This window comes from Hyaena hyaena, unplaced genomic scaffold (assembly GCF_003009895.1).
Source record: "Hyaena hyaena isolate Hyena2069 unplaced genomic scaffold, ASM300989v1 scaffold_497, whole genome shotgun sequence".
NCBI classification, from domain to species: domain Eukaryota; kingdom Metazoa; phylum Chordata; class Mammalia; order Carnivora; family Hyaenidae; genus Hyaena; species Hyaena hyaena.
This window is the reverse complement of record NW_024081130.1, coordinates 732,990-758,741: the sequence shown is the minus strand read 5'-3', so window position 1 is coordinate 758,741 and position 25,752 is coordinate 732,990. Positions and strand designations below refer to the sequence as shown.

Here is a 25,752-nt window from a genome sequence, read left to right as displayed (position 1 = left end):
AAGAGGCCAGGTTGAAAGAAATCCATAGGACGAATAGAGAGATTCTCTTGTATTACTACTAATCCACCAGGCTGAAAGGACATTCAGATCTCGACAGTTTGAGCACCTACCGTGTGTGTGTGTGCGCGCGCGCGCGTTCTCTACACTAAAACCCTCCCTGCGGCGCCTGCGTCCCTTCTTTCCCCGCCCACTGGGTCTAAGACTACGGCCTCTCCTACTCCCGCCTGTCCCTGCCACTCCTTGCGATGACGTAACAGCCTTCTCTAAGAACTCTTCCGGGTCGCCTGGCAGGACCACGCCCAGTCTCAGTCCTGCCCACCCCGCTATTGGAGCGCGCTTCTTGAAAGACGCATGCGCACAAAGGCCCCTTCCAAGACTGGGAGGTCGCTTCCAAGATTGGGGGTTCCCCCCTCAACTCTTGCGCTGGTCGCTATGCGGGTGCTTGTGGGTGAGGGAGGGCAGAAAGGGAGAGTCGGGGGCGGGCTTATGGAAAGGTTGAAACAAATACTGAGAGGTGGGAGGCCGTGCACAGGTAATCGTGCACCAGCCTTGGCCTCCTATCCCAGGAAGCCAAATCTCCCCCAAACCTTGTGACCTGTGTCACCTCTGCATCGCGGGGGAGGGGGCGAGAAGGAGGGGAGAAATCTGGAGTCAGATGGGATAGCACCAGAGGAGGGGACCACATATGGGGATGGATGGTGACCCGACACCCCCCCCCCCCCGAGGATAAATAGCTCGTAATTTCTGGTCAGGTGGCGGGACAGGCTTCATTGGGACAGCCCTAACCCAGCTTCTGAAAGCCAGGGGCCACGAAGTGACACTGGTATCCCGAAAGCCCGGGCCCGGTCGGATCACCTGGGTATGTCCATCCTCTGGAAGCTGTGGGAGAAGGTCTGGTTTGGCGACACAGCGGCGAGCCACCACCCGCACCCCTCAGCATTGTTTTCTCCAACAGGATGAACTCGCTAAGTCGGGGCTGCCCGGTTGCGATGCGGCTGTCAACTTAGCAGGAGAGAACATCCTCAACCCTCTCCGAAGGTCAGCCAGGGCCCCGAAGCTGATAGCCTTCAGAGCAGAGGGAGGACGGGTGTGACCCTGATGAGCTGTGGCGAATAGAGATGTCATGTTAAGAACTAAATTCCTTTTCCAAACTACTCATCCCGCCCCACTCCTCCCTCTACACCCACCTGCCCTTCTGCCGCCTCAGCCGTTGCCTTTAGTCCTCACTCATAACTCAGGATGCCCAAAATATATGCCTTTTTTTCCTACAGGAGAGATGGGCCATTTCTCTAAACCACAATGCAGGGGTTTACTAGAAATGGGTATGGATGAGCCCCAGGGAAAGAGGAAGGGATACATGCATGTACTATTTAGGGACTTATTCCCCCCCTCCCTGCCTTTTTTTTCCCCTCCTGCAGGTGGAATGAATCCTTCCAGAAAGAGGTTCTCAGCAGCCGCTTAGAGACCACCAAGATACTGGCCAAAGCCATCATCAAGGCCTCACAACCCCCCAAGGCCTGGGTCTTAGTCACTGGTGTAGGTATGTCGCAAATCACCAACCCCTTATATTAGCCAGAGGAAGAAAGGTTGCACAGTGAGGGTTAGCTCAGGCCCTTCTAGCTATACACACCCGAGTGCTGGTCTTTTCCAAGCACAGGAACTTCCTCGGCCCTCTATCCATGCATATTTCTCCTGACCTTTGTGTACTTTCTCTGACAAACCCGGATTCCCAGAGGAAGAGGGGATAGTGGCTGCGTTCAGTGCCAGAAAAAATCTCATCTACTCCCAAGTCCCTTCCTTCTCACAGCACAGTTTTTTAAGAACAGAATTCGATTCTTGTATTTCACCATTGGGACCAAATAACTGCAGACAGTTCTAAAACCTGTATCAGCCACTAGTCTAAGTGTTTTACACATATTACAGCATTTAACCCTCACAAGCACCCTGTGAGATAGGTACTATTATTGTTCCCATTCTAAAGATGCAAACATTCTGCAGAGAGAGGCTATATAACTTGCCTGAACTCACAGGGTTAAAAATTGGTGGAGCTAGGAGTAAATCTCAGGCAGCCTGGCACCGAAGTCTTTGCTCTTAACCACTACATTCGAACAGCCACTCAGCTTAGCTGCAACTAAAGATAAGTTACTCTAGGGCAGGAACAGGTCAACTCATGGAGTAGCCCAAAGGAAAAATATGGCTCTGTCTTCCCATGGGAAGATCCTAAGGACCTAGGAGGGCGAGACCAAGAGGAACATTAGATGCAAAGGGCCAGGCAGGACCGAAGACACTGGGGCTAACCAGTGCTGTTCCACCGGCAGCTTACTACCAGCCCAGCCCGACTGCGGAGTATGATGAGGACAGCCCAGGAGGGGATTTTGACTTTTTCTCCAACCTGGTAACCAAATGGGAAGCTGCAGCCAGGCTTCCTGGAGAGTCGACACGCCAGGTGGTGGTGCGTTCCGGTGAGAACCAGGGGCCCGGGTATCAGACAGGTTTGGAATGTCTTCCCCCGGCTCGGGGAGTGGCGGAGTCAGAGCAGGAGAGGCCACCATTTCTGGCCAGCCTGCAGATGGGAGGACAGGAAGTCCCAGAGAGCCACACCCCTGAGCTTCTACAGAGCTAAGATGGCCTGGGGAAAGGGGGGAGGAAGGGGACACAGGGAGGAACAACGGAACTGCTGGGAGGCTGAGGATCCCCCCTGACCATCCCTCTTGCCTTGCTCTAGGGGTTGTGCTGGGCCGCGGGGGCGGTGCCATCGGTCAAATGCTGCTGCCCTTCCGCCTGGGCCTGGGGGGCCCCATTGGCTCGGGCCACCAATTCTTCCCCTGGATTCACATCGGGGACCTGGCAGGAATCCTGGTCCATGCCCTTGAAGCAAGCCACGTGCAGGGGGTCCTGAATGGAGTGGCTCCGGCTCCCACCACCACAAATGCTGAGTTTGCCAAGGCTTTGGGCGCGGCCCTAGGCCGCCCAGCCTTCATCCCTCTCCCCAGCATGGTGGTGCAAGCTGTCTTTGGGCGAGAGCGTGCCATCATGCTGCTGGAGGGCCAGAAGGTGGTCCCACGGCGGACACTGGCCGCTGGCTACCAGTATTCCTTCCCAGAGCTAGGGGTCGCCTTGAAGGAAGTCGTGGCCTGAGCAGGGAGGCCCCAGGCAGGGCCTGAGTCTTGTCCCTCGAGAGGCTCCCTGGTTGGAGACTGTGAGTAGACCCAGGTACTCCACTGAGACCTTAGGGATTCCTCTCCCTGCCTGCCTCATTGTTCTGTTGCTCCACCTTACTTAACTGAGAGACTGGCTACTGGCTCAAGGTTGCAGTCTCATCAAGTTGGGTCCTTAACCTCTTCAACTCCTTGCACAAGAATTTCCTAGTTTGGTCTCCCTATGTGTCCCATGGCTGTCCCAGCTACCCTTTATGTTGTGTAGAGAATTCTCTGCGATCGAGGCAATAAAGATAAATTATCTCACAGGCTTCGTCCACCACTTTGGCCTAGATTCTCCTAGAATTTATTTCCAAGGAAACGCCAGATGATTCTTTCCCCTACGTGGGGTTTTGAAAATTATACTGGCCAACATCTCTCTTCTTGGTCCCTCCATTGCCAAGAGCTGGTAACAAATTTGGGGTGTGAGGTTATTATAAAGGTAGAGACTGGAAAGTGAGAGCAATGATAATCCATTTCCAGTGGGTTCTGTGATCACCCTTCGTACTTGTTCACATAGTACCATAAGCGTGCCAGCAGAGGGAGAGACAAGGCCCCCATCTAGAACAGCATTCAGTCTGTCACTGAAGCTGCCAGTGAATTAACAGAGCAGTCATGCTGGCCCTAGTTCTAGCTGCAGTAGGACAGAGCCAATGCCCTGTCTCTAAGAAGCTGGGGACTTGCCTCTCATCTGATCAGGGCCACTTCAAGCAGCCTGAGTCCCTAGCACAAAAGGACAGATGGGATTCTGGCCTACTGTCCTGATTGTCTGCCACACCTTGACCAGAAGTAGTTCCCCCAGCCCCCAGTTTGGGCCATATTACCCAATCTCCTTTCTTCCCAGAGGACTAGTTGTCTTTGGGCCATTGTTACCCCACAACTAGCCTCTTTGCCACACACCTGCCCCTAGCTCAGGTCCATACAGGCCAGTACTATAAAGCCCCAGTGGCAGGAAGGATAAAGACACTCTCCAACATCATCCAGCTCCAACACTAATTGCTGGAGTGAAGAACGGAGATGGCAGTACTCAACTCGCTGTGCCACTCAGGGAGAAGTCACAGCCCGAAAAGAACCATGTCCAGGGACTTGCTGCAGACCCCAGACAGCACAGAATCCAGGGACACTTGTCCTATTTTATCTGGTCTCGGACTCTTTAGGAAGTTGACAGGCTCAGAATTGTTCCTGAGAGCATGACCGCCCAAAGGTAGAAGTAACAGAGAAGCATATTTGGGGGCTGCGACCAGTACTGTCCACAGATGAAATGTGCAGCCTTGGAGCAGTCAATGTTCTGGCACAGGAGGACTTGAAGCAAATAAAGGACAGGATGTAGGAATCAGGATGACAGTGGTTGATCCGGTGGCCAGTCAGCTACCTTCCGACTTGGACCCTTTGGTTTTCGTTTTCCAAATAATTGGTTCATCTCAATACCACCTCTATTAACCCTTCCCTCCCCACACACATGCACACCGAGCAGAAGTGGGCCTCACTTTATGCAATACATGTGTTCTGTAGAGAAAATGCTGGGGTCAGATCACACTAACATTGTCACTGCAGAGCATGGCTTCATCAGTTTGGCGAATGCTCACACGTCAGCAAGTGTGTCTCAACGGGGACTTTCTGACACATTTGTTAATCTGTAAACAAACACCTGAATGCAACAGGAGAGCTGCCGTGTATAGGAACCCTGAGTATCTTGGTAATGCAAACAGCCACCCCTAATTATCTGTTTTATAAATGTGGATTTGGGGGGGTTGCCCAAAAGGGACGCAGCCATTACAGGGCACATTATGCTGAGGATGCAGTGATAAAATCTAGGGCAGGGGCCCTGGGGGACAAAGGATCCTCAGCTCTCTGAAAGTGAGGTTTTGTTTAGGAAGCCTGTGCAGCCACAGACAGACACACCTGAGACTTGATGCAAGTACCTTTCCTCCAAGGAGCTTTCTCTCACGTTCTCATTCCTCTTCCTGGCTGGCATTTTGCTCCTGATTTGTACACAGAAGTAAAGGCCAAGCAGCTCAGTCAAGATCACAGACAGGCATAGCTGAGACCAGAAGCTAAGTCTCTCTCTGCCTTCACCAGCTCCCTGCTGCCCCATTGTGACCCATACGCCATAACACTAGCCTCCCCAGGGCCCAGGCATCCCCCCTGATGCACCCAGGCTTGGGAAGCAACCTATCCCCTGACCTTCCAGAGCCAAAGCCAGGGGGAGGAAAGGCTTAGCTTCCTTGCCACCTGCTCTTCGTTCCCCACCCTCCAGCCTCCATCCCCAACTCAGTTTGAAGGAGGAGCTGGCAGCCCCAATCTCCAGGACCTCTTCCCAGCAGCCCCCACTCCCTACAGAAACCCTGTGCTACGGCAAGGTTGAGAAGTTAAGGCTGAGCAGAACCTCCTGAGAGCTATTTGAGGTCCTGATTCCAGATCAGATCAATTCGCACCAACTCAAAGTGAGTCTAGGTCGGGATCTGAGCAGCACAAGAACCCTCACAGAAAACACTGAGCTGGTCGAGGCCGGAGCTGATGGGGGGTAGCAGCCACTCAGACAGGTGAGACTCAAAAGTTGAGACTTAGCAGGGCCTCCGAGAGCTGGTTGATGTCCCGGCAGTATGGCTCCCGCTGCAGGATGAAGTCCACCTTGTGATCCTGGCCCCAAAACACCTCCAGCAGCTGGCGCCGGAGCCGCTCTGTCTCCCGGGTCTTCCGAATGCCACCACCGCCTTTTTCCTCCTCTTCTCTCCCCTGCTGCTGCTGACCCTGTTCTGTGAAGCCCCTGGAAGGATGCTGAGCCTTAGAAGACCCCTGAGCCCTGGGAAGAAACAGAACAAGAAGAGCTGATGAGCATCATGGAGGGAAGGAAGTTAGAGCTCAATGGGCATCCCAGTTAACTGCCTGGCCTATTCCTGGCTTGGGAGGGGGGGGGGTCCTGAAGTTACCCAAGCTGACCACTGGGGGGCAGTATCAACCCACTTCTAAAGAGGAGGACATTTCCTTTGGAACCAGGAAGGTGAACCCTACCACTCGGTATGATCTAGTTTTAGTCTAATACATTGACCCCTTACTTAATGGTCCAGCACAGGTGTGCTGAATACAACTGGTGTAAGTAAAAGCAACCATGTTCCAAACAATCCACCAAACATATGGATGAGAGGAAGCTTCCCTCCCAGTCGGGAGGGTCTAATTCAGGATTCCCTGAAAAGCAGTTAAATACAGCCAAGCCCACCACAACCTGAGCCGCTGCAGAATTAAGCTGGCCCAGACTGAGGTCGCACTTCCCCCAAGTCTCCAGGTCTACAAAGCCCTTCAGGCAGAGGGCCAGGGCTGGCGGCTGCCTAAAAGCTGGGGCATTACCTGACTGGCTTCTTCAGGAACTCCTCCAGCGTGGGGCCGTTTCGCCCCAGTGGATCATCAGGGACCATGAAGAGGTTTCCCACAAAGGTGAAAGGCAGTAGGCTGGATGGGGACAGAGAACGTATGGTCACAGAGAACTTCCCAGGCAGCTGAGACCAACACCACCAGAAAATTACTGGCCACCATATCCTTCAAGGCAATATCAAGCCCCTTCCCAGAGTCTTCACTGACGGCAGAACAGAACCGGTTTAGAGAAGGTATGCGCCCTGTTCTCAGGGGAGGGTTCCCTCACCGCTCCCTGATGATCGCCATCCACTTCTCAGACTCCTCCGCCAGGTCCCGGAACTGGTCATTGGAGACAATGACCCCGTCGGTCTCTTCCGCCAGCTTCACCATGAACCTGTCTCAAAAACCATGGCAGCCGTTCTGGGATTCTCCCAGGCCCCAACCCCAGAGTATCGACTTCCATGACTCAGCTCTGGGGATAGAGATCTGGCCCCCCCACCTCACCTGGACCCAGTCACCAGGTGAGGGCCACGGTTGGAGGAGAAACAAAGACAAATCTGGCGCGATCTCCCAAGAGCATCGCCCCCACCCACCGCAATCCCCCACCCAACACTCTGTGCCTTATTCGTGAGAGACAGTGAGATCTGGCTTCAGCTCGGTCCCCTTCCATCCTCCCCCATCAGTCACAAATCCATCATGCTCTTCCTCTGAAAAGCCTTCCCCTCTGCCCCCTCCCTCCCAGTCCTACCATTGCCCCTAGCTATTCAAACATTGCACCTGAGATACTGCATAGCCTCCTGATAAGGGGTTCCCTGACCCAGCCATCTACCACCCTCAAGTCTCTCCTGCCCTCCCCCAAAAGAACATGCCTTTCCCCTAAACAAAACTCTTCCCTGCTTGCCCTTTGTCTACCGAATAAAGTCCACATGAGCAGGCCTGGCAGCTACAGCCTTTTAGAACTCAGCTCAATCCACCCTTACAGCCGTATCTCTCCTGGTATTCTCTAATGTACTCTCAACTCTGCCAAAATCAATGATCAGATAACACCCTGTTCTTCAAACATGCCCCGTGCTGACTGCCTGCCACCTTGCTTCTCAGATGATTCCCTCCATCCGGAGGTGCTTCCCATACCTCCCTGAATGAACAGGATCACCAGGGAACTTTTACAAAAGAGATGCCTGGGCCTCACTTTAGTAATTCTGATTTCACAAGATGGGATAGGACTATTGAGGCAATGGGTGGGGATCTTTTATAACAGGTTTAGAAACCAAAAGATACAGCCCAGCCCAGCCCAAGTCCTCAATCAACAAAAAAACCTGCTCATCTCTCCCTTCCCACAAAATCCCCACCAGAAGGGGTCTCCCTTTCCTCCAAGATGCCACAGGTGTTTGGTTTATGGTTTGTTTGGGCTCTGAAATCAATAATCGGGCCTTCCCTAATTCCCAGCCTCCCCACCCTCTTCTGCAGGCCATGTCCCTACTGCTAGATGCTAAGTGGGCAGGCAGTATTGGAAAGACAGGGTGATGAACAGGGAACAAGTGATCTGCATTAGGTGGAACATGCCTGGTTCTGGGTTTCTGTCTGGGAAACCAATGAAGGAGACAACATATAAATGTACGTGGTATCAGACGGTGCACAAAAGGTATTTGCAGGTTAAGAGTATTTTACTGTCGTGTTACTTCATCTGTGGCTCAGCACTATTCATTCAGTAGGCCTATGCTACGCACCACTGTGTTACTCATTGTAACTAGACAAAATTCCAAACTCCTAGTGTGCCTTCTGCCTACCGGGGCCTACATAACAGACACGTGACTTTCACATTCATTACAACTGACCTCTTCAGTCTCAATTCTGTGTCAGTGCCAGGGTGGAAAGGTCCCATGTTTTGGATAATCTATGAAATCGAGATATAAAACAGAAGAGCATCGGGAGAAAGTGAACTGCCCTTTTGTAGACTACCATGTGCTTGTTAGGGAAAAAAAAGTTAAGTATTTGAAAAGACAAAATAAATAATCACTGTGGTTTGGAAACTTGTTTTTCTCTTGAAGACTGAAAATCCTAGGGAAAAGAACTTGTAGTTGGAAATGACTGATTAATTAGCTTTTAAAATCTGCCCGTTTCCCTCTCTGTGTGTGTACCGTGGGGAGGGAATGTGCCTTGAATTTTTCATTTAAACAATTTGACAGCTTTAACTTCTCACTTTCCCTTTGCCAAGTAAAGGCCTTTGTTTAAGAGTTAACCACTCTTGGGGCGCCTGGGTGGCTTAGTCGTTTAAGCGTCCGACTTTCGCTTAGGTCATGATCTCATGGTTCGTGGGTTCGAGCCCCACGTCGGGCTCTGTGCTGACTGCCAGCTCAGAGCCTGGAGCCTGTTTCAGAGTCTGTGACTCCCTCTCTCTCTGACACTCCCCTGCTCACGCTGTCTCTCTCTCTCTCTCCTAGAAATAAATAAAACATTTAAAAAAATTTAAAAAAAAGAGTTAACCACTCTTGGGGTGCATGGGTGACTCAGTCAGTTAAGCATCTAACTTCAGCTCAGGTCATGATCTCACAGCTCTGTGAGTTTGAGCCCTGCATCAGGGTCTGTGCTGACAACTCAGAGCCTGGAACCTACTTCGGAGTCTCTGTCTCCCTCTCTCTCTGCCTCTCCCCCACTCGTGCTCAGCTTCTGTCTCTCAAAAATAAATAAAACATAAAAAAAAAAAGAGTTAACCACTCTTACCCTATGTCTGCACTTCCACATGACAGGTATGAGACCTACTGCCACAGTTGATGGGGTCTATGACAAGTCAAGGACTATCACTGAACACTTGCCTGGCACCCTGAGTGAGGCAAGCACATACCTTAGCTTCTTTTGATATTCACAAGGAAGGTGAACAAAGAGAAGAGGACCCTGGGACAAAGAGGTTAACCCATTAAGAGATGGGTCTGCAGTCAGAGTCAAGGAGCAGGTACAACTTGGGGCTCAAATTCAGATCTTCATCTTCTAAGCCCAGTGACGTTCCTATTGTTAACACGTTTTGTATAGTCTTAGTATGCCCGGCTTGTGTTTCTTCATTTGCCTTTGTTATTTTGAACATTTACACTGGTGCTTCCAGGTTGGGGGGATTTCTCTACGTGTTTGGAAATTCGGGTTGTAAGAAGGTATCTGTCAGTTATTTCTGTCCCCAGCTTTCCCATCTTCCCATTAAACTAGTATGTTCTAGACAGTAAGGCACTATATAAATACAAGGCATCATTTAGTCTGATGAATCAAAAATGAATGAATGGGCAAATCTACCTTCTGCCTCATCTGGCCCGGAGGGCAGGTTTACAGACCCATTCATACAGGTACGCGCAGGAATAGCTGGCCATTTTCCCGCTGCCCAGACTTAAGAGACCACATAAGGGGTCAGGAGCTTCTGCCCTTGCCTCAGCTCCCCCACTGTGCTTCTTGAATCTCAACACTGGGGCCAGGAGAGAAGCAAGTACCTATCATCGTAGGAGGAGATCCTCTTGCCATCCATGACTCGGGAGGGAGTGAGGGAGAGCAGGCTGAGGGAGTACAGCTTTTGCAGGAAGTGGCCCTCTAGAGAAGCAGAGGAGCACAATGCGGTCATCCTCCAGTTGAAGCAGGGCCTATCCGGGTTAACAAAAGACCATGCCCAACTCACCTCTGACCTTGGCATCCTTACTGAAGCGCCACTGAGGCACAAAGACAGTGATGTCACGGTGGCCCCGGTCCCAGAAGTACTGCACGGCAATGGCAATGCCCCGGCTGGAGAAGTAGTGTTGGAGGCCATGCCTGCGGTGGGAAGGGGTCAGCGCTCCAGGGCCCCAGAGACGGGGCCTCTCAGCACGTGTCCCCAAGGTCAGTAAAACTGCTCACTATCATCCCCCACCCCAGGATCCTCAGGCCCACCAGGTACTCACACCATGGCCACATTGCTGCCATCAATGACAATGTGACGGAGGTCTGGCTGGCCAGGCACATTGGCAAGGCACAGGGTGAAAGGGTCCTGCAGGGCCTCCTGGAAACGCTGCGTGCCAGTCACCAAGTTGCCCCCGCGGGTACCTCGTTTCCACGGAGACCCACGACCTCGGGCGACGACCTGCTGCTTGTCTCCCCTGTCTCCTCGGTCTCCACAGTGCCACGGGGGTTCGGGTGCAGGGGGAGGGCTAGGCACCCGTGGAGGTGAGGCCTTCCCATTGTGTAGCCGCTGGAGGAGGGAGGCTCCCCGGGGCTGAGCTGCCCTCTGATAGGGACCCTGGGCACCGGGAGGCTCACCCTGGACACAGAACCTTCCCCTGTCCTGAGGCACCCCCTCCTTCCCCAGGCCCTTTCCTGTCAGGGGCCCTACCTGCCCCGCATCACCTCCTCCTGATTGTGATCTGAAGGCCCCTTCTTTCTCCCAGGCCTCTTGCCCAGGCAGCTCCTTCCACCCCAAATCCACCTCCCTGGGACCACCCTGCTTCCCTCCCTCCTTCTCCATAACATGTCTCTCCCCCCTTGACTCTTGCCACCCCGTAGGTCCAGTGTGCAGGGACTCCCCACCTACACCTACACCAGCTCTGACTCCCTGGTACTGAGCACCCAGTGGGCCCGGCCTCCCCCCATCCCAGGGGGGGAGTGCATGGGGCCCCTGCCCCCTGGATGCCTCCTGTACCAGGCTCAGCAGTTCCTCCTGGACAGCCAGGGGCAGCTGTAGCAAGGCCTCTCTGTGGGCATCCCCATAGGGCTGCAGCAGGGCAGAGAAGTCTCTCAGCACTCCGGCACACTGAGAGACTCCAGGGGATCGCCCTGGCTGAAAGTCCCAGCTCAGCCGCTCCACCAGCTCCTCCACTCTGCTCTGAGCCATGACGAAGGCCTCAGTCAGGCCACTGACCATCAGTGAGCCGGGCGGCCCAGGCACCAGGTGGGCTGATGTGCTCCAGACCAGACAATCGAGGAAGAAGCCCTGGGCTCCCAGGAAGATGCAGTGCAGTTTGGGTGGGTAGCGGATTTCATTCTGCAACTCTGGGCTGCAGAGACCCTTCAGGTACTCCTGGGAGAGGAATGGGGGGGGGGGGTAGGAAAAAAGGAGATTCCTGGAATTCTTCATGGCCCAGTAGCTTCTTCAGGCCCACTGCACACCACCACCGCCCCATCCCTGAGCTCCAGGATGCCTGGGCAGAGCACTGGAGCCCCACAGAGCCTGACAAAGGTGAGGGTTAAAAAGGGATCAAGAATCCTCATTTCTTTCCCTTTCCAGCTGATTGCTTATGGCTAATATTTCCGTTTAGAACTTGACTCGATGTAAGATGGTATTATAATTAACTGATCACAAGGCCATCTCTCTAAATACTATGCGTGTGTATACGTGTTGCATATTTCCATCACAATGACTGTCAGTGCTAACTTCTGCTGAACGCATGCTTTATCTCATTCACAGTAAGTCCAATGAGGTGGATACTGCTATTATTCACATTTCATAGATATGGAAAGGGAGACTCAACATGAGGCCACTCCAGGAGGTAAGTAGAGCTGCACCAGAACCTCTGACGGAAGGAAGCAATGTGGCCTGGCTTCCCAACCCCCCATGAATTCCTTGGTGGGGCCTTCTTGCCCAACCGGATTATCTCTAGTCTTCAAAAACAGCACAACTGACTTGAGCAGAACCACCTGTCTCTAAGTCCTGGCAGAACCTGGCTCAACACGGCTAAAACGAAACCAAAACTACAGATAAATACAGATTTGCAAAGTCCCTCAAAGATCAGGGCCACTGACGTTGCCAGTGACAACCAAGGAGTGAGTGGAGATCCTCCCCAGCAGCCCCTCCTCTGCTCTGCCTCCCTGCAGGGGAGGGACTCATTGTTCCCCAAAGGGTCAGAGAGGGGTTTTCACCTTGGCTCTGCTGGCGTTCTCCTTGGGGCCCTCCAGCTGCAGCCAGATGTGAGGGTTTTCAGGACAGTCCTTTGGGAGGACACTCATCCCCACGCTGAAGATGCGCTCCACGTAGGGTTGCCGCTCACGCACCTTGTCCTCAGCCTCCGCAGACACGGCAAAGCGGTCAGGGGACGGGGAGCCCGCCCCCCAGGTGGGCATGGCTGCTTGACCACCCAGCCCTGGAAGGAGGGAAGGCGGCTCAGAGCCTCCTGGTCCCCTCAACCCAAATCTTGGGTCTCCCACCCTACGCCAGCTATCAACAGGTCGCGCCTAGTTACCGATCTAGTAAACAACCTGCGTCCATCCTGGGGGAAGGAAGGGAAGGTCAGATTATCCGGAACCAGGTCTTCTCCCCGGAGAGGTCATGGGCAAACAAGCCTGCCTGCTGGGGATGGGCATCTGGCCTTTGGAAAAGGCTGACCACAGCCCTAAACAGGAAGAGTAGGGGGCTCCAGCTCGGTGTGGAGGCCAGAAGTGGACAGATGACAAAAGAGCCCCTCTTCTCAGGATCTCTGCAGCCTCCGGGTCCAAGACGGCCTCTTAGAGATGAATCCGCACCAGGGCTTGAACTGGGATGTCCTCTGGAGTCCCAGGTCTGCCATTTCCAACGTTCTAGCCCCTCCCACCTCTCCCCCTCTCTCCGCCGTCCGCCGCTGCTCTAGGTCGCGCCACAGCCCCACCCGGGGCCCAGGGGCCGGGCCGGGTACCGCCCACAGCCGCCAGCGGCCACCGCCCCCGGCGCCCCTCCCCCCGGCCGCGCTCGGCACAGGGGCCTCCGGCTCGGCTCCCGCCGCCCGGGCGCGGGGCACAGCGCGCCTACCCGCCTTGGCCGCCTGCTTCGGCCTCAGTCCAGCCGGCGCCTCTCGGTGCCCGCAGGCCCCAGCTTCACCCGCGCCCCAGGCCCAGCGGAGAAGGGCGGGGACCCCGAATCTGGGCGGGCCTTTTCGAAGTCCTCACCCAACAGGGACCTGTCTTCTCCACATCTCGAACAGTTTTTTGAGTCACTTCCTGGCCCGGGGCGGAGTCACCCAGGCCCCACCCTGCGCAGGGCGGGCTCCGGGCCCTAGAGCGCGTCAGCCGCCGGGCCCCTCCCCGACCCGCCCCCGGCCCGCCTCCAGGCCCCGCCCACTCGCCCGGGCTTCGCTCGGGCTCAGCTTCCAAGCCTGCCTGATGGGTTCGCTTTTTCTGGTAAGTCTGGGTTCTCGCTTGTTCTGCGCAGTTGTTTCTCGGGAGAGAAGAACCACTCATTGAGAGTTGGAGGTGAAGAGGATCCCTTCGGATGAAGATGTTGGAAGATCAAGGAGAGAAAGAGACTGGCCCACGGTCACAAAATATGACACCGTTGACCTAAGCGCTTTCCACCGCAATCGTAGGGGAAAGACCAGGGCTCCCGCTCTCTTCTAACAGCGGAAAGGGGCCACTGAGAAGGCTGTTGACTAGTGAGAGAGTTTGTAGAAGGGAGGAATGAGGAGAAGGAGGGGCTGTAGGAGCTGTCTGGAGCACATAGGCACACTCACACGCATACAGGCACTCACACATTCTCACAGACACATGTACACTTTGACACCCCAAGTTCTCTATCGTCCTAGATCCAGCCTTCAGTGCTCTCCAGAGGGGCTGCCCTGGGTCCTGGCTGTAGCCTTCCTGTCTCACTGCCTCATCCCTCCTCTCCCTCCTAGCGCCCAACTGCTGTCACTTCGTGCCCTGCCAAGGAGGAGGGAACTGCAGTGACAGCAGGAGAGAGAGGCAGGACAGAGCGTGGGGCACAGAGAGGGATGGAGAGGGAGATGCTGAGACCAGGTAACAGTGAGACCCAGAGAGAGAGCTGAGGAGCAGGGTGAGGGGTGGTGAGAGTCCCGGGGAAGTGGAAACTGAAAGGTGCAGCTAGAGAGGACGGAAGACAGGAAGACTTGTGGGTCACAGAGCCACTCAGCCATGCCGGGAGCCAAACGGCAGAGCCAACCTGGATTCCCACCCAGTCCCGGGCTGTCCTTGGCCCTGATACTTCTGGCCCTAGGGAATGGGTGGGCCCAAGAAGGGGCAGAGCCTGTCCTCCTGGAGGGCGAGTGCCTGGTGGTCTGTGAGCCTGGCCGAGCTGCTGCAGGGGGGCCTGGGGGAGCAGCCCTGGGAGAGGCGCCCCCGGGAAGAGTGGCATTTGCTGCAGTCCGAAGCCACCACCACGAGCCAGCAGGGGAGATCAGCAATGGCACCAGTGGGGCCATCTACTTCGACCAGGTAACCCCGCACCCTTGTCCAGGGGACCTGTAATGGCCCGGGATCAACTGCTCAAACCCACAGTGCTCTTAAGGAAAATCCCCCTACTGTGACCAGTGCTCCTCCGCCCCGCTGCCTGTCTCCCTTCCCTGCATTCCCACCCACGTGCCTCCTTGCCCGTTCTCATCATTTCTTGTGAATCTGTGCATTCCTCCTGCTCTTGCCTACTTGCCATCCCTTCTTTTCCTTACCCACTGCCCCGTCCCATAAGCCAGTAGTTTCCCTACAGCCCCACTTAGCAGAGTCTGCTTCCCACAGGTCCTGGTGAATGAGGGTGGTGGCTTTGACCGGGCCTCGGGCTCTTTCGTGGCCCCTGTTCGTGGTGTCTATAGCTTCCGCTTCCATGTGGTGAAGGTGTACAACCGCCAAACTGTCCAGGTGACCTGTGTGCTGGGGCCCTGTCCTGGCTCAGGAGGGGAGGGAAGGAAGAGGGAATAAGTGGAGTCCAGCTGACTCCTAGGTAGACCCTCCATTGATGGTGTCGGCGGCGGGGGCGGGGGGGCGGAGGGGGGGAACTGGCAGGAGCAAGGGAGGAAAGGACTATCCAGCAGAACATGTGGAGGAGGTACAGAGTCCAACCCTGGCCACCCCTCAGCCCTCTGATGAGCGTGCGCTGAGCCCCAAGTTCCCAGGATTACAGAGTATCCCTTGGGGGCTGGAGAAAAGAAGAAGCCCTCAGGAAAGTGGGGATCTCGGGACAAAGGCAGAGGAGAAGTCCTAACTGGGCTCATCTCCCCAGGTGAGCCTGATGCTGAACACGTGGCCCGTCATCTCCGCCTTTGCCAACGACCCTGATGTGACCCGAGAGGCAGCCACCAGCTCTGTGTTACTGCCCCTGGACCCTGGGGACCGAGTGTCCCTGCGCCTGCGTCGGGGGAACCTCCTGGGGGGCTGGAAATACTCCAGCTTCTCTGGCTTCCTCATTTTCCCACTCTAAGGGTTCAGGCATTTGAAGGACTGGAATCTAACCCCTAACCTCTGCCCTCTGCCCTCTCCTACCCCAGAAGCAGCATCTTTGGAGTAAGAGAGAGGCTCCCTCTGGCTGCCTGTATTCCACCTTCTTGCATGGGACCCTGTGCCTAACACCCAAGGTGAAGAGCAGAGCTGTGGTGTCTGGGGACCTGGCCCCCCTCACCTACCCTCCCACCCCCATCCTCCCACTGCATCTCTGTGCCTGCACAGTATGGCAGGTGGCAAGGCCTGTGCTACTTTGCAGACTCTGCTCTTCCTGTTCCTCCACCCCCAGCTTTCTGCCCAGTGCTGTTTGGGGACAGGTGGCACAGGTGAGCCTGACAGGCCCCCCCACAGGGACCCAGATGGACCAGCCTCAGTGTACCCTGCAGGCTCCTTCCTACGAGGTGTGCCAACATCGCAGATCTTGGCCAGCACAGTCAGAAGCCGAGCCAGCACGGTGTGAGCTAGGGCAGGAGGCTTAGCCGCCAGCAGAAGCGTGGGGAGGGCCACGGAGCAGCCCAGAGCCTGTGGCTGGTGGGTCAGGAAGGGCATGTGCCCAGCCTGAACATGGTGTACACTTATCATGTGCATTGGGGCACCCAGCAGACAGCGAATCTGGGCATCCATCTGTGCCAGGTCCCAGATGGACTCTGGCCCTCACCTCCCCACCTAAGACATGGGGGTGGGGGGGTGTTTGCTTTGGCTAAGAGTGGGTATACAGCTTCCTTGACAGCTGGAGGTAGGGAAGTAAGTAGAAAGTCACACGTGGGCAAGTGTTGATCTCCATGCACGGAACATGTCAGTGACGCAGCCGCCTCCTAAAACTGCTCCACCTTTGTGATCTGAGCTTCAACGACCACATTCTGACCACCACTGCCACCCACCCTGCCAGCTCTCTCAGCTATCTTCGCCATACCTGTTCCAAACTCTCCCTAGCGTCTCTTATTTCTCCTGATTTGTGTTGTTTTGTTCTCCTTCTTAAGCTTCCTGTTATCTTAGATGCTATGATTCATCCCTTCAGCCACTCTGCTGCCAGTATTAGAAATTCTGTGTCTTACTGCGCGCTGTCCCATTCTCCCAGCATGGATGAACCTATCAGTAAAGCAACTAGAGAATGACAGTCAGTGAGAAACTGCAGGAGCCCTGGAGAGACAAGATGCCATTACAATTTGGATCAGGGGCCACAGGACACAAGCAGGTATGCTGTAGAGAAGAGAAACGTAAAATTGTATATTTGAGTCAAACACAAAAGGAAATTAGTAACACTTGAATTAAATAGGAAACACCAACCTGAACTTGTGGCTTTCAAAAGAAATAATTTTTTCCAAATTTGTCACTCAAGTAGCCTAGAAACAATATTAGGGAAAGTCTGATATGCATTCTTTGCACCTGGATCTTTGCCTCAAGTATGATTCACCTTTAAAAGAACTCAGGGGATGGGGCGCCTGACTGGCTCAGTTGGTAGAGCATGTGACCCTTGATCTAGAGTTTAGAGCCCCATGTTGGGTGTAGAGATTACTTAAACATTAAAAAAATCTTTAATAAATAAATAAATAAAAGGAAAACAATTCAGGGTTCTTTGGAGGATAATTCCATATCTTAAGAAACGCTAGGCCTGGAACACGTTGTTAATGACAAAAAAGCAAGGATACTTCTTAAACTGCATCACATAGCTGAAAAGGCAAAGGAATCTGTTTTCAAATTCTTCTGCCACTTGACATGCTGTGACAATTCGATCATCAAAAGAAAAATAATATAGTTATTTGGAACAAGGTGAATTTTTAAAATTCATGACTCCATAGTGATATTTAAAAAGGAAAAAGTCACTATAAAATATGCAAAAAGATAGTTAATATGTCAAGTGAAGAAGAACAAATATAATCGTATATATTTAGCTAATTCTGATAAGTAAAAGTATAAATATAGTGGGTATTTTATCTCTTCATAAAGCATACTTATTCTTCTTTATCTGTATAAGGAGGGAAGGGTGGACACATAGAGCTGTGAGTAATTCCAGAAAAAGTTGGAACTGTATCAAGAATGGAGGAGACTGATTGGCACCATATGGTCAGATATTACAACCAGGAAGAAAGGGAGTCCAACAGTGTGTTGCAAGACGATGAATTAGTCAAACGTCCAAAAGATAACTGCTCACAGCTCAAACTTGATCCTTCATCTCTTGGGAAAGGGAGCCTCTACATCACCATACTTATTACAATGAGATTGCAGTAACAGTAAACCCAGACTAATAATGGCTTAACCAAGAAAGACAATGATTTCTGTCTCACGTAGAAGAATTTGCAAATAAAGAGCCTAGGGCTGGATCACAGTTTCATGATAATCACAGCTGAGTTTCTCTTCTTGCCATTACCCTCTTTAGCATGCCATCTCATGGCCCAAGATGGCTTCTTCCACTCTAGCCATTACAGTAACCTTACAGCCCCACAGGAAGCAGGAAAGAAGAAAGGGCACACCACCTTCCTTTATAGAAGCCTTCTGAAAGTTGCCCCCAACGTGCTGATTGCATCTCACTGGCTAAAATTTAGTCACACCTGGCCACACCAGGTGTGGCCAAAGAGAGAGGCTAAGAAATTGAGTCCAGGCAGCCATGCTCAGCTAAACATCATGAGTTTTATAATGCAGAAAAAGAGGAGACTGGATATTGAGGAAAAACAACTAGATGTTTTTGAAAGTGCAAATGGGCTACATAAATTTGTAAATAATGACAGTGGAGTTATTGTATTGGTATTGTATTGCTATATAACAACGGTGGTAGCTTGACAACACCTGTTTATTGTCTGACAGTTTTCTGTAGGTCAGAGTCCAGGAGAGCGTGACTGAATTCTCTACTTGGGGTTTCATAAGGGTGAAAGCACAGGCTGCCTTCCTTGCTGAAGGGCAAGAATCACTTTCAAGCACATTCAGAATTCAATTCCTTATGGCCGTAGGACTGAGATCCCCAGCACCTATCTTAGGGCAGCAGTGTGAGGCCAAATCCTTCTTACACTTTGAATATCTCTGACCTACTCCTCTGAGAGTCCGAAGTCTCTGACTTCAGTGGAGAAATTTCTCTGATTTTAAGTACTCATGTGATTAGACTGGGCCCACCCAGATAATCCAGGCTAATCTTCTTATTTTGACCTTAATTACATGGGGCACCCATGTAGCTCAGTCAGTTAAGCATCCCACTCTTGATTTCAGCCCAGGTCAAGATCTCATGGTCATGATCTCATGGTGCTGGGATGGAGCCCTGTGTGTCAAGCCTTTTGCCTCAGGCTCTGTGCTGGTTCTCTCTCCCTCTCTCTCTGCCCCTCCCTCACACACCCTCTCTCTCTCTAAAATAAAAAAGAACGGGGCGCCTGGGTGGCTTAGTCGGTTAAGCGTCCGACTTTCGCTTAGGTCATGATCTCGCGGTTCGTGGGTTCGAGCCCCGCGTCGGGCTCTGTGCTGACTGCCAGCTCAGAGCCTGGAGCCTGTTTCAGTCTGTGACTCCCTCTCTCTCTGACCCTCCCCTGCTCACGCTGTGTCTCTCTCTCTCCTAGAAATAAATAAAAAATATTAAAAATAAATAAAAATAAAAAAAATAAAATAAAATAAAAAAGAAAATTGTTTAAAAAAAGATTCTCTCTCTGCCCCTCTCCCTCATTTGCTCTCTCTCTCTCTCTCAAAATATAAACAAATAACCTTAATTCATATGAAAATGTCCCTTTTGCTATGAAACATAATTCAGAGTCTCCAGAGATCAGGGCATGGACATTTTTGGAACATCTGCATGGAACATGGACATTTTTGAAATATCCTAGTCATTGAACTTTAAGATGACATCATCCAAAGGAAAGGCATCCTGGGGCACCTGGGTGGATCAGTTGATTAAGCAGCCAACTCTTGGTTTCAGCTCAGGTCATGACCTCAAGATTTGTGAGTTCAAGCCCAGTGCTGAGCTCTGCACTAACATCACAGAGCCTGCTTGGGATTCTCTGTCTCCTGTCTCCCTCTTTCTCTGCCCCTCTTCTGTGCTCTCTCTCTCTCTCTCTCTCAAAGATAAATAAACATTAAAAAATATATTGGCGCACCTGGATGGCTCAGTTGGTTAAGTGTCCCAACTTTGGCTAGGGTCATAATCTCACAGTTCGTGAGTTTGAGTCCTGCATTGGGCTCTGCTGACAGCTCAGAGCCTGGAGCCTACTTCACACTCTATGTCTCCCTCTCTCTGTGCCCCTTCCCCACTCGCACTCTGTCTCTCTCTCTCCCCCTCAAAATAAATAAATGTTAAAAAAAAATTTATGTATCATAAAATAAAGGCATCCAGTTACAACACACAAATCACATGGAAAAAACTAAGTTTGAGAAATTCCCACGGTATACAAGGCAAACACTGGCTCAGATTTTAGTCATTTTAGAAGATGCTCCAGTTCCCAGGTCCCAACCAAGAATTCATTGATTAATCATACAAAACTTCATCTGCCCTGAGATAATGTTCTTCTTTTGGATTATCTAAATTCAGAAATTAGCCTGAACTGAGATAGTGTCCATCTCTTGGGCCTACAAACTCATTTTTATAATAAGTGTAAGTATAGGTGTCATAAATTTCATGGTCCTTCTAAGATTCATGTGGCTTACCAAAATCATGCTCTTAGACAAGTTAATATATTACTAGTGACCCTATCAAAATATGTAGGAGGTTTTAAGTTTACAGTCAATTTTTAAATAATTTGATTTATAAAGTAGGTAGGTTTTGATTTATTGGGTATATAAACTGTGTTTAAATGTTTAGACAATTTTGCTTAAGTAGGTTTATGAGCTAAATAGATTAAACAATAAATAAAGCACCGTTGGTGCTTAGTGTTCCTCTCCAGGTACAAAAAGCTCCTCAGACTTTAAGAATCCTAAGAATAGAATGCAGCTGTCCTGCCTCCCTGTGCCCACACCCTGGCAGCCGATTTCAGGAGAGAAGGTCCCGCCACTGAAGGATGTACTGTGGATCTAAACCCATTGGAGTCCAGGGGCACCTGGGCATCTCAATCAGTTAAGTGTCCAACTTTAACTCAGATCATGATCTCATAGCTCGTGGGTTTGAGCCCCGCGCTGGGCTCTGTGCTGATAGTTCAAAGCTTGGACCCTGCTTTGGATTCTGTGTCTCCCTCTCTCTCTGCTCCTCCCCTGCTAACACTCGGTTTCTTGCTCTCTCTCTCTCTCTCTCAAAAATAAACATTAAAAAAAAAATTTTTTTTTAAACCCATGGTATCCGGTCAACCCTGGTCCTCAATCCTCCATGCAAATCATCTGTGGTTTCCTCTGCTAGCTTTTTCCTCATCCTCCCCAGCATCCAACTGAAGCTTTCTGTTCTTTCCTTAAACCTTTTACACCACCAGCCCTGCCCCCATCAGCAGCAGCAATCGGGCTCACCCTCTACCTGACTGAAGAGGCAGAAACAGCGGGCAGGAACCTTTCCCACCACAACATCTGGAAACTCACAGTTCTCATCTCGGCTCCCTCCTGTCTGGTTCAGTAGAAGACGTGTCTCTCTTCTTGTCAGGGCAGCTACCTGCATCCACCAGTCACAGATCTCACTTCCTCCAAACATCGCCTTTTCTTAGTCTCGCTTCTTTCTTGTAGGTTCAACCTCTCCCTCTCTACTCCTTCCCTTGGTGGTTAAATAGGCTCAAGACTCTTGGATCTGAAAAAGAAAATGAAAGGTATGGAAATAGTTGTAGATAAAGGGTTCTCCCCTGCTCTGTGTACCTGGCTCTATGTTTACGTCATCTCTCCTCCCCTTTAGAGTCAAATATTTATACTCACCAGTTTCTCACCTAAGTCAACTGTGACCCCCACTGCTCCACCTAAAGTGCTCTCGGCCTGGTCACTCCCAACTTCCGTGTCACTAAAGTCACACGACATTTCCAGTCCTTCTGTTATTCAGGTTCTCCCTAACATTTGACCCTGTTGGCCACACCCTCCCACTAGAACTCTCTGCATCTATTTCTGGGCTTGCCCTCCACTGTGCACCTTCTGGGCTTGCCCTCCACTCTCTGCCTAGGCTCTAGTTTCTTTTTCGGGCTCCTCTACCCTTCTGCCCAAGTCTTAAGTGTTGTTTTTCCTCAACGTTCTGCCCTAGGATTCTTTCTGCCCTGATAACACTCTCAGAAGCTCGTATTTCCATCCATGTGCTGACTGCTTCCACGTTAGTTATCTCTATCCCTGACCTCCCTCCTAAATCTCAGACTCATGCATTGGACACCCCACCTTAAAGTCAACAGATATTCCTTCCTATATCTGTTCTCTCTCCGTGTGTCTCTGTTCTCCGTAAGTGGAACCTCCCTGTTGCCCCAACCCAACACTAGCCATTGTCCTTAGTTCTCCCCTCTCCTTTATCCCCCATAGCCAATCACTTACAACCAGGAGTTCCGTCCATTATGTTCCACCAACCCTGGCTCAAACTACCAGTCTCCTAGGTAGAGTTCTCCAGAAGCTTTCTAACTGACCCCGTGGCCTCTAGTTTTGCCTCCCTCAGTCCATGCTTCACACCGAAGCTGCCATACTGATCTATATAAGTGAAGTTCCTTACATAGACCTTTAAGGGATCTGGGGTGAGTCTCAGAATGAGACATTTCCTAGTGTGGTTTTGAGATCCTTGGCAATCCAACCACTACAAGCTCCTGCTTCATCTACAAGAATGTGGAAGCTTACAAAGTAACACCAGGTACTATCTGAGGGAAAGTGGCACCATCCTGTGTTGGGGGACCCGGAGCTTGTGTATTAAACTACGAATATTGCAGCTTAAGTGGTGCACCTGGGTGGCTCAGTCGGTTAAGCATCCAACCTAGGCTCGGGTCATGATCTCACAGTTCGTGGGTTCTGTGCTGACAGACAGCTCAAAGCCTGGAGCCTGTTTCGGATTCTGTGTCTCCCTCTCTCTCTAACCCTCCCCTGCTCATGCTGTCTCTCTCTCTCAGAAATAAATAAAAAACATTTGAAAAAAATTTTTAAATAACCTGCTAAGGAGGTCATAATGAGGAGGCACAAGCCACCCACACAGGGTGTTGTAGGTAGTTAGCCCCCTCTCCGTCGGAGCTCTCACCTCAGGGAAGTGAAATCCGCAGGGCCGTTTTCATTAAAGGTGAAGTTTCAGTACATGTACACAAAGAAAGTAAAGACACAAGATTTATTACAAGTCTCAGAAGTGGTGAACCAAGGGAAGGGCAGTCATCCGTCCCCAGTCATGAGTGAGCAAGCAGGATGTAGAGAGCAGAGTAACGAGCACCATTATTCATTAGGCCGTTGGCGCAGAGGTCACTAAAATGTTTGTGCACTCAACTCTTAAGTGGTTATTTTAAAAGGTGCCCCCAGGAAAAGCAAAGTGGGAATTTGGGGGGAGCATCCTAAGCTCTGATCCTCAAAAACTGTCCAGCCTCTGGGCATGAGCAGGGTTGTCATACTATGAAATACCTAGGCAGCAACTCAAAATCACTGTTTTCTCATCACACCTCAGAAAAATGAAGGGATGGCTTTCAAGTCAACATTGACCAAGGCCAAGGGAATCTAAGGAAAATTGGGACCTGGTTTAGTTTGTAAAGCAGCCTAATCTGGACCAGCCTGAAATGGATAAATCTTAACTGGCACAGTACAACATGTTAAGGAAAGACAAGCCATAGATTGAAGGGAGGCAGGGCAGAGCAACTAGCAACAAAGTGAATATGCCCACATGAGAAGCAGTAAGCATAGTGGTTAAGATGATGGCACAGGAGCCTCCCACTTAGTGGCTGCACATGACCTTCCATGACTGAGCCTCTCTGTGCCTCATCTTCTTCCTCTATAAAATGGAAAAAATAGGGGCGCCTGGGTGGCTCAGTCAGTTAAGCGTCCAACTTTGGCTCAGGTCATGATCTCACGGTTTGTGGGTTCAAGCCCCGCATCAGGCTCTGTGCTGACAACTAGCTCAGAGCCTGGAGCCTGCTTCAGATTCTGTATCTCCCTCTCTCTCTGACCCTCCCCTGATCATACTGTCTCTTTCTCTCTCTCAGAAATAAATAAAACACTTAAAAATGGAAAAAAATAATTGTATCTACCCCTCAGGGTTGGAAAACACTTAGAACAGTGTCTGACACAAAGCAAGTACTCAATATATGTAAGTTACTGTTACCATTTGGATTAGTAAATAAGTTTTTTAAAAAAGGGTGCATGTCCCAAGGATTCTTGGGCAATTTTAAAAAGGATGTGGGGGTGGGGAACACCTAGGTGGCTCAGTTGGTTAAACATCCTACTCTTGATCTGGGCTCAGGTCATGATCTCATTTTGTGAGTTCGAGCCCCACATCAGGCTTTGTGCTAGCACACCTGTCTCTCCTTCTCTCTGCCCCTCCCCTGCTTGTACTCTCTTTTTCTTTCTCCCTCTCTCTCTCTCAAAATAAATAAATAAACTGAAAAAAAGATTTAAGCATGTAGGGGGGCGCACCTTGGTGGCTGAGTCAGTTAAGCGTTTGACTCTTAGTTTTGGCTCAGGTCGTGATCTCACAGTTTCGTGAATTCAAGCCCCAAGTCAGGCTCTGTGCTGGCAGTGTGGAGCCTGCTTGGGACTCTCTCTCTTTCTCTGCCCCTTGCCCACTTGCGCTGTCTCTGTCTCTCTCAAAATAAATTAAAGGCATGTAGGACTTTTGTTTTGTTTTATTGTGGCCATCTTCCTGTTACAATGCTTCTTTTCATTCAAACGTGTTCACTTTTACCTGTGAACACAAGAACTTAGTGAATGGTTGCTAAGAAAATATGGTATAGTAAAGCTTAGGGGTCTTAATCTCACCAGCTAGTCTATGTAAGCTTTAATGTGGGAACGGGATACAGTGTGGAACGTGCTTCGTCTTTATAGCTTGTGTTATGTCACAGAACTATCTGCATACTGGCTGCTTTGTAATTTCTCTGGGGAGAGCCCATCTGCCAGTGCCCCATGTGAGAAGGAAAAATCGTGATGGGCATAAAAGAGAGAAGTGGCGACTGGTAGCCTACGATGCCCACAATGCCCAACTCTGGACAGATGTTTACTTTTTTTTTTAAATAGTTTATTGTCAAGTTGGTTTCCATATAACACCCAGTGCTCATCCCAAGTGCCCTCCTCCATGCCCATCACCCCCCTTCCCCTCTCTCCCACCCCCGTCAGCCCTCAGTTTGTTCTTGGCATTCAAGAGTCTCTCATGGTTTGCCTCCCTCCCTCTCCCCCACTATTTTTCCCCTTCTTCTCCCCCACGGTCCTCCGTTAAGTTCCTCCTAATCCTCCTATACGTGCAAACATATGGTAGCTGTCCTTCTCTGCCTGACTTATTTCGCTCAGCATAACACCCTCGAGTTCCATCCATGTTGCTACATATGGCCAGATTTCATTCTTTCTCATTGGACAAATGTTTACTATTCACTCCCCTAAAGGTAGGAGGAATCTCAAATCCTGCTCAGAATTGTTCATCAGTGCAGAAGAAAAATCTCACCATCACAGGGCCCAGAAGCCAATGTGGATAAAATCTGATTATTGCTTAAACTCATCCTGAGTAATGGGGCGCCTGGGTGGCTCAGTCAGTTAAGCGACTTCAGCTCAGGTCATGATCTTGCTATTCGTGGGTTCGAGCCCTGCGTCGGGCTCTGTGCTGACAGCTCAGAACCTGTCGCCTGTCTTTGGATTCTGTGTCTCCTTCTCTCTCTGACCCTCCCCTGCTCACGCTGTCTCTCTCTCTCCTAGAAATAAATAAAAAAAACATTTAAAAAAATTAAAAATAATAATAAAATAAAGTCATCCTGAGTAAAAACTAAAGAGGTTTTGCTGAGCCAGCTTTCTGCTCAGCCTTCTGCTTAGGAGTTCTGAGCCTTTCACTTGCTGACCTGTACTAAGGGCATGTGCATTACTCCTGGTGAAGGGGGTCAGGGAAGACCAGGAGCTGTCCGAATGGCACGTGAGCTGAGATCCCATGTGCCCTGCACTATATTTGCTTGTTGAATTGTCCCCCTCACCTGACTGTGGATTCCAAAGGGGCAGAGACCTTACCACTCACATGACCTGCTACTCAGGCAACACGCCTAGCCGGGGCCCGGCACAT

General features: G+C 51.1%; 3 protein-coding genes across 9 annotated transcripts; 2 read left to right on the top strand and 1 right to left on the bottom strand.

Moving 5' to 3' along the window:
• Nucleotides 1-305: 305 nt before the first annotated feature.
• On the top strand, nt 306-3,464 carry SDR39U1 (short chain dehydrogenase/reductase family 39U member 1). 4 transcript variants are annotated; one of them, XM_039254666.1, is made up of 6 exons: nt 306-431; nt 748-859; nt 938-1,038; nt 1,419-1,540; nt 2,319-2,462; nt 2,726-3,464. In XM_039254666.1, exons 1-6 carry the CDS (start codon nt 352-354, stop codon nt 3,136-3,138), a joined length of 972 nt encoding a protein of 323 aa, XP_039110597.1. In that variant the 5' UTR covers nt 306-351; the 3' UTR covers nt 3,139-3,464. The 4 variants fall into 4 exon arrangements, with proteins under 4 accessions (XP_039110597.1, XP_039110596.1, XP_039110598.1 ...); XM_039254665.1 differs by having other exon boundaries at nt 307-448; nt 753-859; XM_039254667.1 differs by having other exon boundaries at nt 308-448; nt 753-859; nt 956-1,038.
• Nucleotides 3,465-3,491: 27 nt separating this feature from the next.
• Nucleotides 3,492-13,436, bottom strand: KHNYN (KH and NYN domain containing). 3 transcript variants are annotated; one of them, XM_039254663.1, is made up of 8 exons: nt 13,273-13,436; nt 12,411-12,631; nt 10,460-11,571; nt 10,201-10,331; nt 10,019-10,115; nt 6,835-6,942; nt 6,543-6,644; nt 3,492-6,000 (listed from the first exon to the last, which is right to left on the bottom strand). In XM_039254663.1, exons 2-8 carry the CDS (start codon nt 12,609-12,611, stop codon nt 5,748-5,750), a joined length of 2,004 nt encoding a protein of 667 aa, XP_039110594.1. In that variant the 5' UTR covers nt 12,612-12,631; nt 13,273-13,436; the 3' UTR covers nt 3,492-5,747. The 3 variants fall into 3 exon arrangements, with proteins under 3 accessions (XP_039110594.1, XP_039110595.1, XP_039110593.1); XM_039254664.1 differs by lacking the exon at nt 13,273-13,436 and adding an exon at nt 12,731-13,062; XM_039254662.1 differs by lacking the exon at nt 13,273-13,436 and adding an exon at nt 12,747-13,062.
• An 823-nt stretch (nt 13,437-14,259) lies between these two features.
• Nucleotides 14,260-17,137, top strand: CBLN3 (cerebellin 3 precursor). Of its 2 annotated transcripts, none has more exons than XM_039254660.1 (3): nt 14,260-14,687; nt 14,985-15,104; nt 16,664-17,137. In XM_039254660.1, exons 1-3 carry the CDS (start codon nt 14,388-14,390, stop codon nt 16,796-16,798), a joined length of 555 nt encoding a protein of 184 aa, XP_039110591.1. In that variant the 5' UTR covers nt 14,260-14,387; the 3' UTR covers nt 16,799-17,137. The 2 variants fall into 2 exon arrangements, with proteins under 2 accessions (XP_039110591.1, XP_039110590.1); XM_039254659.1 differs by having other exon boundaries at nt 15,466-17,137.
• Nucleotides 17,138-25,752: the final 8,615 nt, after the last annotated feature.

Excerpts from the sequence above, each read along its gene's own strand:
- SDR39U1 (XM_039254665.1), top strand. The coding sequence starts at position 352 with ATGCGCACAAAGGCCCCTTCCAAGACTGGGAGGTCGCTTCCAAGATTG. Across the intron at positions 449-752 it reads CGCTATGCGGGTGCTTGTGG|GTGGCGGGACAGGCTTCATT; the intron begins GTGAGGGAGGGC and ends ATTTCTGGTCAG. Across the intron at positions 860-937 it reads GGCCCGGTCGGATCACCTGG|CATTGTTTTCTCCAACAGGA; the intron begins GTATGTCCATCC and ends CGCACCCCTCAG.
- KHNYN (XM_039254662.1), bottom strand. Across the intron at positions 11,572-12,410 it reads AGAACGCCAGCAGAGCCAAG|GAGTACCTGAAGGGTCTCTG; the intron begins GTGAAAACCCCT and ends TTCCTCTCCCAG. Across the intron at positions 10,332-10,459 it reads GGCAGCAATGTGGCCATGGT|GCATGGCCTCCAACACTACT; the intron begins GTGAGTACCTGG and ends TTCCCACCGCAG.
- CBLN3 (XM_039254659.1), top strand. The coding sequence starts at position 14,388 with ATGCCGGGAGCCAAACGGCAGAGCCAACCTGGATTCCCACCCAGTCCC. Across the intron at positions 14,688-14,984 it reads GGGCCATCTACTTCGACCAG|GTCCTGGTGAATGAGGGTGG; the intron begins GTAACCCCGCAC and ends TGCTTCCCACAG. Across the intron at positions 15,105-15,465 it reads ACAACCGCCAAACTGTCCAG|GTGAGCCTGATGCTGAACAC; the intron begins GTGACCTGTGTG and ends TCATCTCCCCAG.